We start from the raw sequence: 15,445 nt of genomic DNA, 5'->3' as shown, positions 1-15,445 counted from the left end.
ATACATGTAACTAATAAACCTGCTTTGTGTGTGGATTAACTCAAATGATAGAAAAGATTCGAAAACTGTACTAAAAGATTTAACCTTTTAACAATAAACAAAAAGTAGAGACTTACTTACCATCACTGAATGACAATAAGAAAACATAACATGACCATTATAGTAGTACAAAACTTAAGCACTGAATTTGTAATATTACAACAGTGATTAGAGTTGAACACAACACTTCAAGGGCCCTGTACTTGAAATCTACAACCAATACATTTGGTTGATAAAGAATACACCTAAGAGACATATAAATCAATTGCTGGCAGAAACACACTCCCCCCTATACATGAGACCTATTCTTTAACACATCCATCCACCTACCAAAATGTTAAAGCAGAGGGAAAAAGCAAAGGGAGAAGTTAAGCAAGGCAAAGTAAATCCTAATCTGTTAGTAGTAAGTATTCACCACCACCTGCCAAGATTTACACATCCCCATCAAGCCCTAACTATGTCACAGCAACCCAAACCACCATTGCAGCGAAGACTTCATTACGAATCGTCAAAACTTACAAAAATGAGCAAAATAAAGAGATTGACACTAAAGTGAGTAGAGATCTGCTACTGCAAAATTGAAACTGTATCTGAATTTGCAAATTGTGGCTGGTTAGTCCCAGGCACTAGTCACACCAGCACCACCATATGGTGCAGCATGCCCACCAGGTGCACCATAGCCACTGCTCATATTGGCCCCACCATAGTAGTCTGTGACCCCTCCTCGATTGAAAGAGGAATCTTTTCGGAAATCACGGCCACCAAAACGATTTCCACCACGACGGTTTTTGCCGCCTCCATGTGAAGATCGAGCAGCATAGCGAGAGAGCCAAGCAGGTACTTCTTGGTTTGCTTCTTGCATCAGATCAGCCAGTGATCTTGCCACAGAAGAATTATTCTCATTAAAGAAGGCTGTTGCTAAACCTGATTTTCCTGCTCGTCCTGTTCTTCCAATACGGTGGACATAATCATCAATGTCATTTGGAATGTCAAAGTTGACAACATGAGCAACATGGGGTATATCAAGACCACGTGCTGCCACATCCGTTGCAACCAAGATTGGTGTATTACCACTTTTGAAGGATCTCAGGGCATATTCCCTTTCCTGCCAACAATGCACAACAATAATTGATCAAGGGGAAAAAGGAAATGAAGTGAAATCCCATCCAGAACAAGCTATTTGAAGGAGTAAGATAGAAAAGATGCTACATATCTTAAGACTAATGATAGCTAGGATACCAAGATAGATATACCAGAGAAGGCATTGTGAACCTGATTCAACTGATGAGATATACTATTATGCTAAAAGATGAAGCTAATTTAACAAGTCAACTTTAAAAAATCAGTGACTTAAACCAGACAGGGTATCTGCTATAGCAAAGATGATCTTTGACAACACAAGGCCCCAAATATCACAATGGTATACAGATCTTGCCACCACCACCCACCTCATACAGCATCAACATAAAAGCTACTAATAATATCATCCGAATAGCAGTATCAGATCTTTTCTTCAAAAAAAATCACTCAAACAGAAAGAAACACACCAGTGTTACTTAAATGTGAAAAGCGCAAAAAAAACGACAAGGTCCATGCGGGCTGGGGCTTGAAGCGTAAAGCTAGAAGTGGAGTATGCTCTTCTTTAAAGTGAAGTGCACATTTACGAAATTTTAAAAATATTATACATACATGAATTTTGGTACACTATCATAATCAACTATCACTTAAAATTACTAACTTCAACATCCAATAATGATATTGATCCAACTCCTCAAAGTTGAGATTCAAAGAATTGGCCACTTCTCATTGGGATCACTTTGTGTGTCAATGTTAAAAGTGCACACTTATCTGATGTGCATACATGATGCGACGACCCCTGGCGTTGCATCTTTCAGTTCAAGAGACTAAGCGATGGCTTTCAATAACATTGCCAATACACAGCTCTCTATTCATTGTCATAAAAGCAATAATCAATTCACATCATCTGCATAATGTCTACAACCATTTCAAAGAGAACTTCAAGGTTTTTGAACCCCTTCCATCCCCCCTAAGAAAAGGGAAAAAAAGAGTTTTTGTGTGTGAAAGAGAGGTAGGGGTAGGGGTAGACCGAAAAAATATTGGAGAGAGGTGATTAGACAAGATATGACACTACTCCATATCACTGAGGACATGGCCTTAAATAGAAAGGAGTGGAGGTCGCAGATTAGGGTAGAAGGCTAGTAGGGATAGAATGGTGTCTTGTCGTGTGTCGGTTTAGGGTGGTCATAGGTCTAGGCGTGCCTTTATAGCTGTGTTGTTATTGCCTTTTATTATCATACCACTTTGCTATCATTATTGTTCTTGTCTTGTAAATTTGCATCGCTTTTCGTTTTTTTTTTTTGCCATTATGCTATATATATTGTTTTTCTCTCTTACTTGGGACTGTGATTTTTGAGCCGAAGGTCTTTCGAAAACAGCATCTCTATCTCCATGAGGTAGTGGTAAGGTCTGCGTACATCCTACCCTCCCCTCCCCGACCCCACTTGTGAAACTGGTATGTTGTTGTTGTGTGTGTGAAAGAGAGGGTCTTAAAGGTACCAACAAATAAAAGTATTATATCCCCAGAGCTAAAATATAGCACGTGAATTAGGACTGCAGAGATCAAATGAAAGGAATAGTAGGAAATTAGCTCCATGTTCTTCCAATGTTAAGAAATTGAGCATCTCAAGTCTCAACTTTCAACATATACTTCACTCTTCTAAGAGCCAGCTCCTCACCGCTTTTTAAAATAGACAAGAAAAGGAAAAGGGAAAATAAGTAGAACAGAAGTTCCACATCCCAATTTCTAGAATGCCTTACACTGCTAAACCCAGAGGATGGATATAAAATACCCTCCATTTTACATGATATTTCATGGTTCAGATTTCATAGAGAACACCAGTTGTTATAGGTAAAGGAATTCCTTGTGTTTGCCCCCATTAATTCCCAAAACTTTCTTCCAAACCCCCTATACTATAATCCCCACCCCCTCCATGTTCTTCCAATGTTAAGAAATTGAGCATCTCAAGTCTCAACTTTCAACATATACTTCACTCTTCTAAGAGCCAGCTCCTCACCACTTTTTAAAATAGACAAGAAAAGGAAAAGGGAAAATAAGTAGAACAGAAGTTCCACATCCCAATTTCTAGAATGCCTTACACTGCTAAACCCAGAGGATGGATATAAAATACCCTCCATTTTACATGATATTTCATGGTTCAGATTTCATAGAGAACACCAGTTGTTATAGGTAAAGGAATTCCTTGTGTTTGCCCCCATTAATTCCCAAAACTTTCTTCCAAACCCCCTATACTATAATCCCCCCCCTCCCTCTCTTCCCCTTTTGGGGTAGAAGGCAATCTTAAATAAGCTTGTTTAAGCTAGCCAAGAACACACACCATGAAATATAACTTTAACTCGTGAAAAGAACACAGAAGAAACATAATAAACACAAGAAAAAGGTCAGAAGCACATCACTTAAAATAGAGAATAAACACATATCAGAGCTATATGTCTCATGAGATTAACCAATCAGAATCACATTAGAGAAATCATTAATACCTGCTGAGTTCTATCGCCATGAATAGCAGTAGCAGGGAAACCGTTCATACAAAGCCAGTGCTCCAGTGAATCAGCTCCTTTTTTCGTCTCGACAAAAACAAGGGTAAGAGCTTGCTGATAATTAAAGACCAGTCATTAGAATTTCAACCAATAATTTCTGGTAATTTAACTTAATTCAACTGAAGAGTAACTAGGAAAAAGGCAATTGCTTCTCACAAGACTAATAGTAAAGATACACTCGGACTCTCTTTGATATGGTTGAACCTTTAACAAAACATGCAAAACCAGGAATGAAGCATCTTAAGCAAAATGATAATTTTAAGCAACAAATTCTGATTTGATTTCTTCATTAATATTTAGACTGTTCTACCTCATCTCAACCTTCAGTATCTGTTGTTAGCATCACCATCAATAAATGATTAAATCCCAAAATTACCACACTAGACAACACATTTAGTTTTGAGATTCTCAGGTTTTCTATTAAAGATACAGATATAGAGTTAATGTGATGCAGATGTCTATCACACAAGATACAGTCTCCAATCGTGAGAAACCCTATAAAGAACAGGGCATCACTTCAGAAGAATATAGGCAAGTACCTAATAAGCACTTTGAATACTTCTCCACCAACTAACAATGAAAAAGGTCAGAAAGTATAGTTACAGGTCTGAACATCAAATTTTTTTGCTCATCCTACATAATAAACATTAATAATTAAGTCAAATCGAGTAACAGATGGCTAATACCTTGCCATGAGCACCATTTGCCCTCTGTGCATGAAGGAGATCCATCAGGTGGCTTCTCTTGTCAGTCTCCTGAACATATTCAACTCGTTGGACAATCAGATCAGTACTAGAGCCAACCCTTCCCACAGCCAAGAAGATATAGCTTGAAAGAAAATCCAATGCAAGTCTCTGCAAGATCAAAGCTGAAAACTTCTCACAAAAATGTATATTCACAGTGATCATTCCAATTCACTTCCTATGCTTTGATTGAGCAAAAATATAGGCAAAAAAACAACTGATGAGAAGCAGACAAACTTAGGTCACATCGAGAGCAATATAGTCCAGCCCCACCCACCCCACCCTTTTCAATTTATATGGTGTATTTTGACTAGACAAAAGAGTTTAAGAAAGAAATGAAGAATTGTGAAACTTGTAGCCTAAAATATGTCGTAATATTTGTGATTTGTGTAGCTGTAATACTCTTGAAATTTGTGATGTTAAACATACTATAACATTTGTATGGCTATAAAAGCTTGTCATTAAGGGTAAAATGGGAAGTTCAAATTAAATCATTTTCAAATTTAGAAAGGTGACATTCTTTGCTGAACGGAGTGAGTAATAACTATGGAAGCAGCTAGATCAATAACATGGGGAAGGGGGCAATTCCAACTTTAAGTTCAAAAGTTTAAGTCAATGATGATGGAGAATGAAGAAAGATAGAATAAAAGGAGAAAAATAGGTCGAAGAACAGAGAATCCGTCCAAACAGAGCACTGACCTGAATCTCTTTGGGAAAAGTGGCACTGAACAGCATTGTCTGCCTTACACCTGGTGGAGGCATGTCCATTTGTTGCACAATTTTCCTTATTTGAGGTTCGAAACCCATATCAAGCATTCGATCTGCCTCATCTAGAGCCAAGTACCTTATCATCTGTAACGAGACTCTAGCTCTCTCAAGCAAATCAACCAACCGCCCAGGTGTTGCCACAAGAATATGCACTCCTCTCTCTAGTTCTCGAAGCTGTTAAGATACAACATCACAGCTCAAAAACATCTATAAGCCAACTGTTTTTAATGATAATAAACATTTCAACCTCCTTATTTGGTGCATATGATGTCTCTCTCTCATAGTACATGCATGAAACAGCACAACAAACAATCTGTATATTCACTAATCTTGTAAGCACTCAATAACTATCGCCATCGTCCATTACTATGTTGCTCGGATCCTCCAAAATCTTGTGTGGTGTGTGTTGGATTCATCAAAAGTTACGTAGTTTTGGAGGATCCCCCACGAGTACGGCAGCACTTTTAGAGGATCCGAACAACACAGGCCCGTTGTATAAACTATGTAATTAGACCAGAAAGAATTACTTGCTGAAAGAGAATTCACTGAACTGAAGGCCAATTTTATGCGTGTATGATTTCTGTGACATCATAAATTTTTGATAAAGATAAAGCAGGTATAAAATATGAAAAAATGCAGGCAAGGTCAGCTTCAACTAAAGCAATGTTCCTCTTTTGCAAAAAAGAAGAAGATTTGTTTGATAGCATGAGAACTTCAAGCAGCCTGAACTCAGAGATGGTAAAACTGGCTTATGAACAGTGGCTACTCCTAATCAATGTAATAGATTTTATCCCTAATCATTGTAAAACTGGTATCTCCAGGACACAGTAAACTTTGTTGCAAGTGTACCACACAAGATATTCTCGTGATATTTTTCCGGTACTGAGTAACGAAGAAAACTGTTTGTAGTTGAGCAAGAAAGGGCAGAAAAATAAATGCACTTGCATGAAATTCCAATTAAATGACGAGCTACAGAACAATGTCAACTGAATAGAATAGACAAAAGATAAAGTACCAGGCAAACAAGAGAAGAAATAAAACCTGTTGGTTTATGGGAGCACCACCATAAGCAACAACCACCCTGACACCAGTCTGATATGCAAATTTCTTAGCTTCATCATGAATCTGCAAGCCAATACACAACATTCAAACCTGCACTTAAAAACCTTTTTGAAAAGCAAAACATACAGCATAGCCAAAATACTAAATTGATCTTCTCTCCCCCACCCTTTAGAGTGCATAGACCAACAAACCCCATAAACTTACTTGGCATGAGAGCTCCCTAGTCGGAGAAAGAATAAGAGCCAGCGGAAATGCCACCCGCGGACGTGGAGGTCTTGGAAATTGTCCCCTCATTATTCCACTTATGATGGGAAAACAGAAAGCAGCCGTTTTTCCAGAACCAGTCTGAGCACAAGCCATCAAATCTCTACCAGCAAGTGCAATTGGTATAGCATGCCTTTGCACAGGGGTTGGTTTAACATACTTGCATCTCCTGATATTTAGGTTGACAGCTTCACCTAAATCAATCTCAACAAAAGTGTTCACAGGAGGGGGTACATTATCCCCACTTGTCTCCACAGGAATATCCTCGTATGCATCAAAGTTGATCCCAGAATTCTCTGGCTCAACAAAGGGTTCAGCTTCATCCTCTGCAAAGGGGTTAGCTTCCCGCTCCCTCCCGCGATCCCAACCACCGGTTCTGTTATTCCAGCCACTGCCACGGCCTCCTCCACCGCCATAACCAGATCGGAAATCATTCCTTGGACCACTCCAACGACTTCCACCTACATTTGGGCCACCATAACCAATTTGGTCCTGAGAGGATGCAGCAGGCCCAGTATAGGAGGCCTGAGGAGGATTTATTGAAGGAGGCCTGTTTCTAAGATGTGGTGGAACATAGGATGACTTTGGGCAAGCAGCAGCCAGATTCTCGGCTGCAGAAACCGAATCAGCCCAGGATGTTGGCATAGTCAAACACCAAGAAATTAAAACCTGATCACCTTTCTACTAACCCAAAACTCAGCTAACCTTTTTTCAACAGGGATAGGTTAAACCCTCAAATTCAAGCTACTTCTCCTTGCTAGCACGAGGATTCCACAGAAAAGCCAACAATATTCATCCACATCAAATTCAACTCACACGCCTGATGAGATTACAAAACAAATGGGAAAAAAGTCAACAAACATTTTCAAATTCCACATGCAGGACAACAACATTCAAACACAAAAAAGGTGATCTTACAAATGAACAACCATGTAAAACATGCACAACTATGGATACCCAGAAAATGCAACCCAACCCAACAGAAACAAATAATAATAGATGACTGCCTAATAGACACATCAAACCACATAGAATTCAAATAAAATGAAAAAACTCTTCTTTCAAAAAACAAAGCAACAAAAAGAGAGCCAGGATTGTAGTTTTAAGTGACCCAAAAGAGCAAAATCAAAAATCATGACAAAATAAGCACATTTTCAGATTTTAAAAAAGGGAGAAAAAGTAATCCAAGTCAAAAAACCCAAAACAGCAAATACAAAATAATTGCAGCATAAGCACATGAAACAACATAGAAGTTATATTTAAAACAGCCATCAAATTTCTGATCTTAAAAAAAAACCAAAAGCAGAAATGAACAATCCTTACAAAATATGCACATATAATTGAGAAGAAAAAAGCAAGAGAATAAGCAAATAGGCATGACATAAGAAAGATAAATAGAAAGAGGAAGGAAGATACATACATAAAATGATAGAAGCAAAGGAGAAGGAAGAAACCCTAAGTTTGACAAGGAAGAAAGAAGAAAAATTGGGATGTTAGACGAAATGGTAAAGAAAATATCTCTCTATATATGCTCTCTCTCTCTTTCTCTCTCTCTCTCTCTCTCTCTCTCTCTCACACTTCTTTTTTGCGTCTCCGCTGATTCAACGTAAAGTGGGAAAAAAGGGGAAAAGGATTTGAAAGAGAGACTCAATTCCAATTCCCCACGTTCTCTTTACTCTCTCCACTGCGACTCGCCCAAATTCTTTTTATTCACTAATTAGGATAAAATTACAACCTACTAATATGTTATTTGTAATTATGTGAATTACTTAATTATTATATTAAAAATAAACACATTTAATATTTGTCAGTGAAGTCACAAATATATTTTTATATGTCAACTTAACGAATATTATCTAATACCGTCATTTTTGTGTAATAATGCCTATTTGATAACGTCCCCCAAAAAAAGTGTTGTAATTCAAGTCTCAAGGAAGCTTGCTTGTGAATTCAATTACCATGAGAGTATCACATAGCGTTGGTATTTATTTGATTCATAGTATATTGTTGATTTATATTGTGATTGATTTCGTTCAAATGAGGGCGTAAGATAGCTCCTTTACGTTATCTACTTCGATTAAATCAGGTATATGGAGTGACATGGATAATAAGGATTCACAATTAATAGTTTGTTATTGCTATACGTAACAAACACCCTTCGATGGTTGTTACACAAAATATGAACGACAAGTTCAGCCCGGCCGTTGCGATGCAGGAACATCATAATCGTAACCCAAAAAATAATAATCTTGAGCCATCTTTTTATGGAGTGGGGACAGTCCCCAAACATTTCACCAAGCTTTTTCAGTCAAGACACCCAACTTTTCTTGACAACTTTTCTACCGAAAGATTCAGATTACGCTAGTGGTTTGCTATATAGATGCCTTCACAGCAAAGGCAAACCATCATTCATGATTCAAGTCAGTCAAAAGACACAAAGAGCACCCTTTTTCCTTCAGATTTTGACACTAATAAAGTAGTTCTTATATGATAAACAATACTTAAAAGGTATGACTTCCATCTCAAAGCAGACAACATAACAATCTGTTCTAGACTCGGAAGAGTACTCACTACTAATAAATAGCAACTATATTTATCCATGAGTAGCAGCAAAGTTCGAAAAGAAATCTAGAAGTAGTTGCTGCTGTAAAAGTTTTTCAGGAAATTAGAGCTGCCCTGATCTTTATGTCCAAGGTCCTGCACAAGACCTTGATTACCTACGACGTATTTGCCAACAAGATGGTGCCTCTGTTTTGAGTGGTCCACACAGTTCTTCAACTCCTCCATGCCCTTAAACAGCAGCGTGTCAATTACCTGTACGAAAAAAGATGAGCATGAGTACAATTGGACAAACTCCCTTGCTGCATAATCGAACACCCACATGTTACTGAAAAATCTCATAGGATGGTGGTGGGCACGTATCAAACTATAATAAATAGCAATTTGCATCTTGATGAGAATTCTCATGGGGCAAGTTTTATATCTAGAAGGATAACAATCTATGAACTCGAGATGTAAATCCATTTCTGGAAGTTTTTCTCCTCTCTTTTTGTGCTTTCTCAATTTATCATGTTTTTGTACCCAAAAAAAAAAATAGATGTCTTCTTTATAATTCACTCACAAAAAAAAATGAGACATGGATTACATGAATCATGATAAAGAATTTGCAATCTTAGAGAGAAACACTCACCTAATCAAACACAAATAATTTAATGCAAGAAACAAAAACCAAAATTGAAACAAGAAGAAAAGAGAAGGACAAAGACATTGCTCATATCTTTTTCGAAGTATTGCGTTTTTAGTTCAACTTTTTATAACCTGTTTCATAGAGACATCTGGTCCTCAGTTCAAGATTGTCATCAATAAAACCTTTTGTTATCCAAAACAAAAACAAGCAACGTCAACAGAAATAAAAGAAGAATGAAAAAAGGAGATGTCTACAATGTGTGGATTGTGTACAAAATGGTATGAGGGTATCTAACGCAATGTATACCAACTCTGCAATAAAGAAGACACGAAGTATCAACGAGAAAGATCTAATAAGTATGGAAATCACAAGCTATGAAATTGCAAATGTTGGAAATAAATACTTGACTGTTCTCGTTCTGCATGGAGAAAATATTATGCAATTATAGCCTTTGCTTTCCTTAAAGCTCAACAAATCTAATAGATTTTTTATCCTCGGTCTTCAATGATTGCTAAGAATCTCTACCTGCATACCTTGCCAGCCAAATCTCGAAGGAAATTATTAATAGCAAAATCTAATGATGCATCACAATCATAAAAGCAGGGGGCCAAGCAAATGAACTTTGCTGTGAAAGCATGAAAAATACCAGAGTTATGTACTAGACAATAACACTAAGTCAGAGCGGCATCTTGATGATGCACCTTCAAATTCTCCAAGTTAGAGATTAGGGAGCCTTAGTCTAACAAAATAGCAGCCAGAAGCTCACTTTATCTGCCAGCAATTTCTTTCACTAGACCAAATCTTCTTTCTGTTCTACATGTTCTTTTTTTGGATAAGGCTGCTAAGTACTTTTACAGTTTCCAAACATAACGAGAGTATTTGACTGATGGTTTGAATTAAGCGCCAACATCAATCAAGCTCATATTTGAATCTTTCTAAGTAGCTTGTAATCTCATGATACTGAAAAACATTAGACTCTCTGAATACTAAAAGCAACTACTTGAAAAAGAAGTCACCTTAAGGATTCATCAGCTACCTAAATTAATTTATTTCATCAAATCAAAAACTAAAGATCTAAAAGGATTTGTTTCACTGGTTTGGCAACCCAAACTAAGAAACTTATAGAGACTCAAAAGGCTCAAATGCTATCCGGATCCAAATGAATAACCGGCCAGTTCGAACTTGTTAGCAAGCTGTTAGAATCCACTTCATTCACCTAATTACCAGTTTAAACTAGCAACTAATTCTATCTCATACGCGAAATGAATGAAAATCCAGTACTTGATGTTTTAAAATCCATAATTCAATTTGATTCAGTTCACAAGCACACTTGGATCACAAGTCCAGCACATACTACTATATACTCCTTCCTCAAACCCACCCTCGACCCTTGAAAAAGGGGGAGCACATGAAAGATAATATATTCTCCAAAAGAGACTCGTTAAAGGTCTAAGCTTTCTCAAATCAATCTAAAAATAAATTAAGAAAACTTTATAGTCAAACTTCACATACATTGCCATTTATGTAAACTCATCTGATGACAGCCTATTTACTTGCATAATCTTTTCTACCAAGCACTTGTGATAGATCTCTTAACCATTGCATAATCCAAAAGTAACTCAATTTCTAGCTCACTGTCAGTCAGCAGCAAGTACCTCAATCAGGCAAAGTCACCATTTTAACACTAGCTATTAACAATAAATGAACATTTTTTGCACCCAAGGAGGGTTTGGCCTATTGGTCAATCATTAATTCATAGAAATGGAGTATTGATTAATTTAGCTTAAACCGAAAGAGTACCTTAGGATTAGTGACGTTGGAATTTTTGCGAACTTCAGCGGCGACAGCAGAAAGGAGTTGACAGGGGGAAACGACGTCGTATAAGTTGTAGATTTCCATGATCTCAGGGATAGATTTGCAACACATCCTGAAGAATTCTAAGGTCCTCTTCTTAGCCTCTGTCAAACTCGCTCAGTTTGGTGGAACCCTCATGTTCCTCGCCATATGCACTATTTTTCTTTAGTTGTTTTCTTCCTTTGGCTCTACAATGGAGTGAATAGGAAAATTGTCGAGAGAAGAAGAAAAAGAAGCTTCCCGAAAAATGTATAGTATCTCACTTTTTTATTATTTTGTAGAGGTCATGAATATTTTGTCCAACTTTATTAGTTTACTATTTCATGATAAGCAAATTTGAAGGATAATGAAAAATATTTTACATAACAAGTGTCATTTGCAATAATAAACAAAGAAAGTTAGAGTATTCGCAAATTTTTATTTTTATTTTATGTAATAAAGAGATTATTTTTGATAAATTATAGGCTTAAAGAAATATGAAAAGAAAGAAGTAACAATAAAAAATAACAAAAACGAGATAATAAGATAAATGATATGAAAGAAACAATCATATAGTACTATAGATCTGAGAATAAGTAGATGTAAAAAAGATAGTACTATCCTTGGTGAGTAAAAAAATACTCTCAACAACCTAGTAATTCTTCATCGTGATACTCAACCTTCACCCCCTCTTATTAAATATCATGTCATTGATAAGCTGGATTAATTTGCATAATAAGTCACTAGATGGGGCACCTTGTGACTAGATAAAATAGATGTTAATAAAGATAAAATAAGACTTGAAGATTTCTTTAACTATTTTAGGGGGCGTCAAGACCGGATTCTGACTTTTTTTCTTTTTGAGAAAGAAGAAGTTTTGAAACACAATAATAGACAATCCATTACTCTCTCAACTCTGTTGATATTATTAGTCTTCTGGCTACCTACTAAAACAATCTCAAACACCATTTAAGGTCAGAAAGCATGACCGTTGCTTCTGCCCAGTTTCAGAATAATAAGAGCATGAATTATTTTTCTTCAATTATGATATTATGAAGTAAGCCATAATTAAAACATATATACTATCTGTGACAAACCCGCTATAATCTTCTTCGATTATTATATTATGATCGAGTGCTTCAAGACCAAGAGATTCAAGAGATTGAAAGATAAATGCTTTGAAAAGAAGAGGTAATTAGATAAAGCAAACTAGAAGTGCTAGTGAAAATCTGCCAGTAGATGTTGAAGTGAAATCTGCTACAGCGTTATCAACAAACGGAGAAAAAATGATAAAAATCTTATAGTGAACTTGCCTCAAGATGGAAAGGAAGCTAGTCTATCAAAATGCAATTCTCGAACAAATTCAAATTGTAACAAATATTAAGCTTTCTTCTATTAGCACTCTATTACAATGAATTAACAAGAGTTGAGTCTCTTTATTTACTACATTTTTGAAACAGAACAATTGTATCTCATAAAAAAAGTTATTATCTATCACATAATACATGTTTTTTGATATAATGAAAATATTTAAAACTCACCACGATAACAATTTCTCGAAAGAAACAAATACTATTGATAAAAATATAAGGTGAATTTATTATAAAATAAACTAACTTAGTAAACTAATAAGAAGGAGAGATAGTAAGAGAAAGAGAGAGAGTTAATAGAATTTCTATTGGTATGTTCTTTTATTGCAGCGGTGCCCTTTTATAGGCAAATTCTGAAGGAAAAAACGGCGAGCTACAGTGCAAAACGCGTGAGTCTACGGTGAAAATACTATTCATATACAATGAAAAACTATTCATCTACAGTGAAAGTGGGTCCCATGGACATCCACTTTTTGACTTCTTTTTGCAACACTCCCCCTTGGATGTTCATATACAAAAAAAAATATGTACATAATTATTTGTAATACACATATTTTGCTCCCTCATTACTTCTATCCTCTCTGCTTGAGTTACTTGCAAGTTGCCTTCTTGATTGGAGTCCATCAAAAGATAATGTGCTTCGTTAAAATTTTATTAGAAAAAATCCAGTGGGAAAAACCTAATAAAAGAAAAAGAGTACACACATTTGATAATACGCCTTGAGTGTTGCCTCATTAAAAACCTTAATAGGAAAATCTAGTGAGATAAAACCTAGACTAAGGAAAAAAAGAGTGCAACGCGTATTATACTACCCCTGATAAAAACATCATTTAATATCTTAAAGATGACGTATTTCAATCTTGTATCTCAAATTCTCAAAAGTTGAAGTTGGCAATGCCTTGGTGAACACATCTGCTAAATTATCACTTGAACGAACTTGTTGAACATCTATTTCACCTTTCTTTTGAAGATCATCGGTAAAGAAGAATTTTGGTGAAATATGTTTTGTTCTATCTCATTTGATGTATCCTCCCTTTAATTGAGTTATACAAGCAACATTGTCTTCATACAATATTGTTGGAGCGTCTCTTATGAAAGAAAGGTCACATGTTTCTTGAATGTGTTAAGTTATTGATCTTAACCAAACGCATTCTCGACTTGTTTCATGAATGGCTATTATCTCTGCATGATTTGAAGAATTGACAATCATAGTTTGCTTTGTTAAACGTCATGATATAGTTATACCACTACATGTAAATAAGTAGCATATTTGCGATCGACATTTATGGGGACCAAATAAATATCCTATATCTGCATAACCAATCAATTCTGATGTGGATTCATTTGAGTAAAACAATCTCATATTTGTGGTCCCTCGGAGGTATCTAAATATATGCTTAATTTCATTTCAGTGTCTTTGCGTTGGAGAATAACTAAATCTCGCTAACAAGTTTACTGAGAAAGCTATATTTGGTCTAGAATTATTGGCAAGATACATTAATGCACCAATTGTACTAAAATATGGTATTTCAGCACCAACAAGATCTTCATCATTTTCATGAGGTCGAAATGGATCTTTATTAATATTAAGAGATTTCACTACCATTGGGGTACTCAATAGGTGTGCTTTATTCATGTAAAATCTCCTTAAAATATTTTCTATATATGTTGATTGATGGACAAATATCCTATTTGCAAAATATTCAATTTGTAGACCAAGAAATTTTTTTGTCTTTCCGAGGTCTTTTATTTCAAATTTCTTTTTCAAACATTTTACTGCCTTCGAAAGTTCTTCAGAGTTTCGATAATATTCAAATCATCAACATATATGGCTATTATGACAAATTCAGATCCAGACCTTTTTCATAAAGACACAAGGGCAAATTGGATCATTTTTTATATCCTTCTTTTAGCAAATATTCACAAAGACGATTGTACCATATTCTCCCTGATTGTTTCAGCCCATTTAAAGATTTTTGAAGTTTTATTGAACAAGTTTCTCAGGAATCTTTATGTATTTCATGCATTTTAAATCCTTCAGGAATTTTCATAAAAATATCATTATTCAGAGAATCATATAAATAGGTTGTGACGACCTCCATCAGATGCATGCCAAGTTTTTCATAAAATGCTAGATTTATAAGATACCTGAAAGTGATTGCAACCACCACAAGAGAATATGTTTCCATATAATCATTGTCAGGTCTTTGCGAAAATCCTTGTGCTACAAGTCATTCTTTATATCTTACGACTTCATTTTTCTCATTTCATTTTCGCACAAAGATTCGTTTGTACCCCACTGGTTTTATACCTTCAGGTGTCCGGACTATCGGTCCAAAAACTTTGCATTTTTCAAGCAAAGATAATTCAACTTGGATTGCATCTTTCAATTTTGGCCAAACATTCATCTGTCTACATTCATCGACAAATTTTGATTCAAGATCCCCATTTTGTTGCATTATTTCAATAGCAACATTATAAGCAAAACTATTATCGATAATTACATTATTTCGATTTTATATTTTCTCTGATGAGATATA

At 35.8% G+C, this 15,445-nt stretch overlaps 2 protein-coding genes across 2 annotated transcripts; both read right to left on the bottom strand.

The window, feature by feature from the left end:
* Positions 1-130: 130 nt before the first annotated feature.
* LOC129884348 (DEAD-box ATP-dependent RNA helicase 37-like) lies at positions 131-8,149 on the bottom strand. Its single transcript, XM_055958667.1, has 7 exons — positions 7,936-8,149; positions 6,456-7,335; positions 6,231-6,314; positions 5,121-5,363; positions 4,365-4,532; positions 3,619-3,732; positions 131-1,144 (listed from the first exon to the last, which is right to left on the bottom strand). Exons 2-7 carry the CDS (start codon positions 7,158-7,160, stop codon positions 653-655), a joined length of 1,806 nt encoding a protein of 601 aa, XP_055814642.1. The 5' UTR covers positions 7,161-7,335; positions 7,936-8,149; the 3' UTR covers positions 131-652.
* A 743-nt stretch (positions 8,150-8,892) lies between these two features.
* On the bottom strand, positions 8,893-11,819 carry LOC129884344 (NADH dehydrogenase [ubiquinone] 1 alpha subcomplex subunit 6-like). The gene is made up of 2 exons (XM_055958662.1): positions 11,503-11,819; positions 8,893-9,329 (listed from the first exon to the last, which is right to left on the bottom strand). The coding sequence occupies exons 1-2, from the start codon at positions 11,626-11,628 to the stop codon at positions 9,144-9,146; spliced, it is 312 nt and encodes a 103-aa protein (XP_055814637.1). The 5' UTR covers positions 11,629-11,819; the 3' UTR covers positions 8,893-9,143.
* Positions 11,820-15,445: the final 3,626 nt, after the last annotated feature.

Source organism: Solanum dulcamara, chromosome 1, assembly GCF_947179165.1.
Source record: "Solanum dulcamara chromosome 1, daSolDulc1.2, whole genome shotgun sequence".
In the NCBI taxonomy this organism is placed as follows: domain Eukaryota; kingdom Viridiplantae; phylum Streptophyta; class Magnoliopsida; order Solanales; family Solanaceae; genus Solanum; species Solanum dulcamara.
Note: the sequence above shows the minus strand (reverse complement) of the source record. Positions and strands in the feature narration are given on the sequence as shown.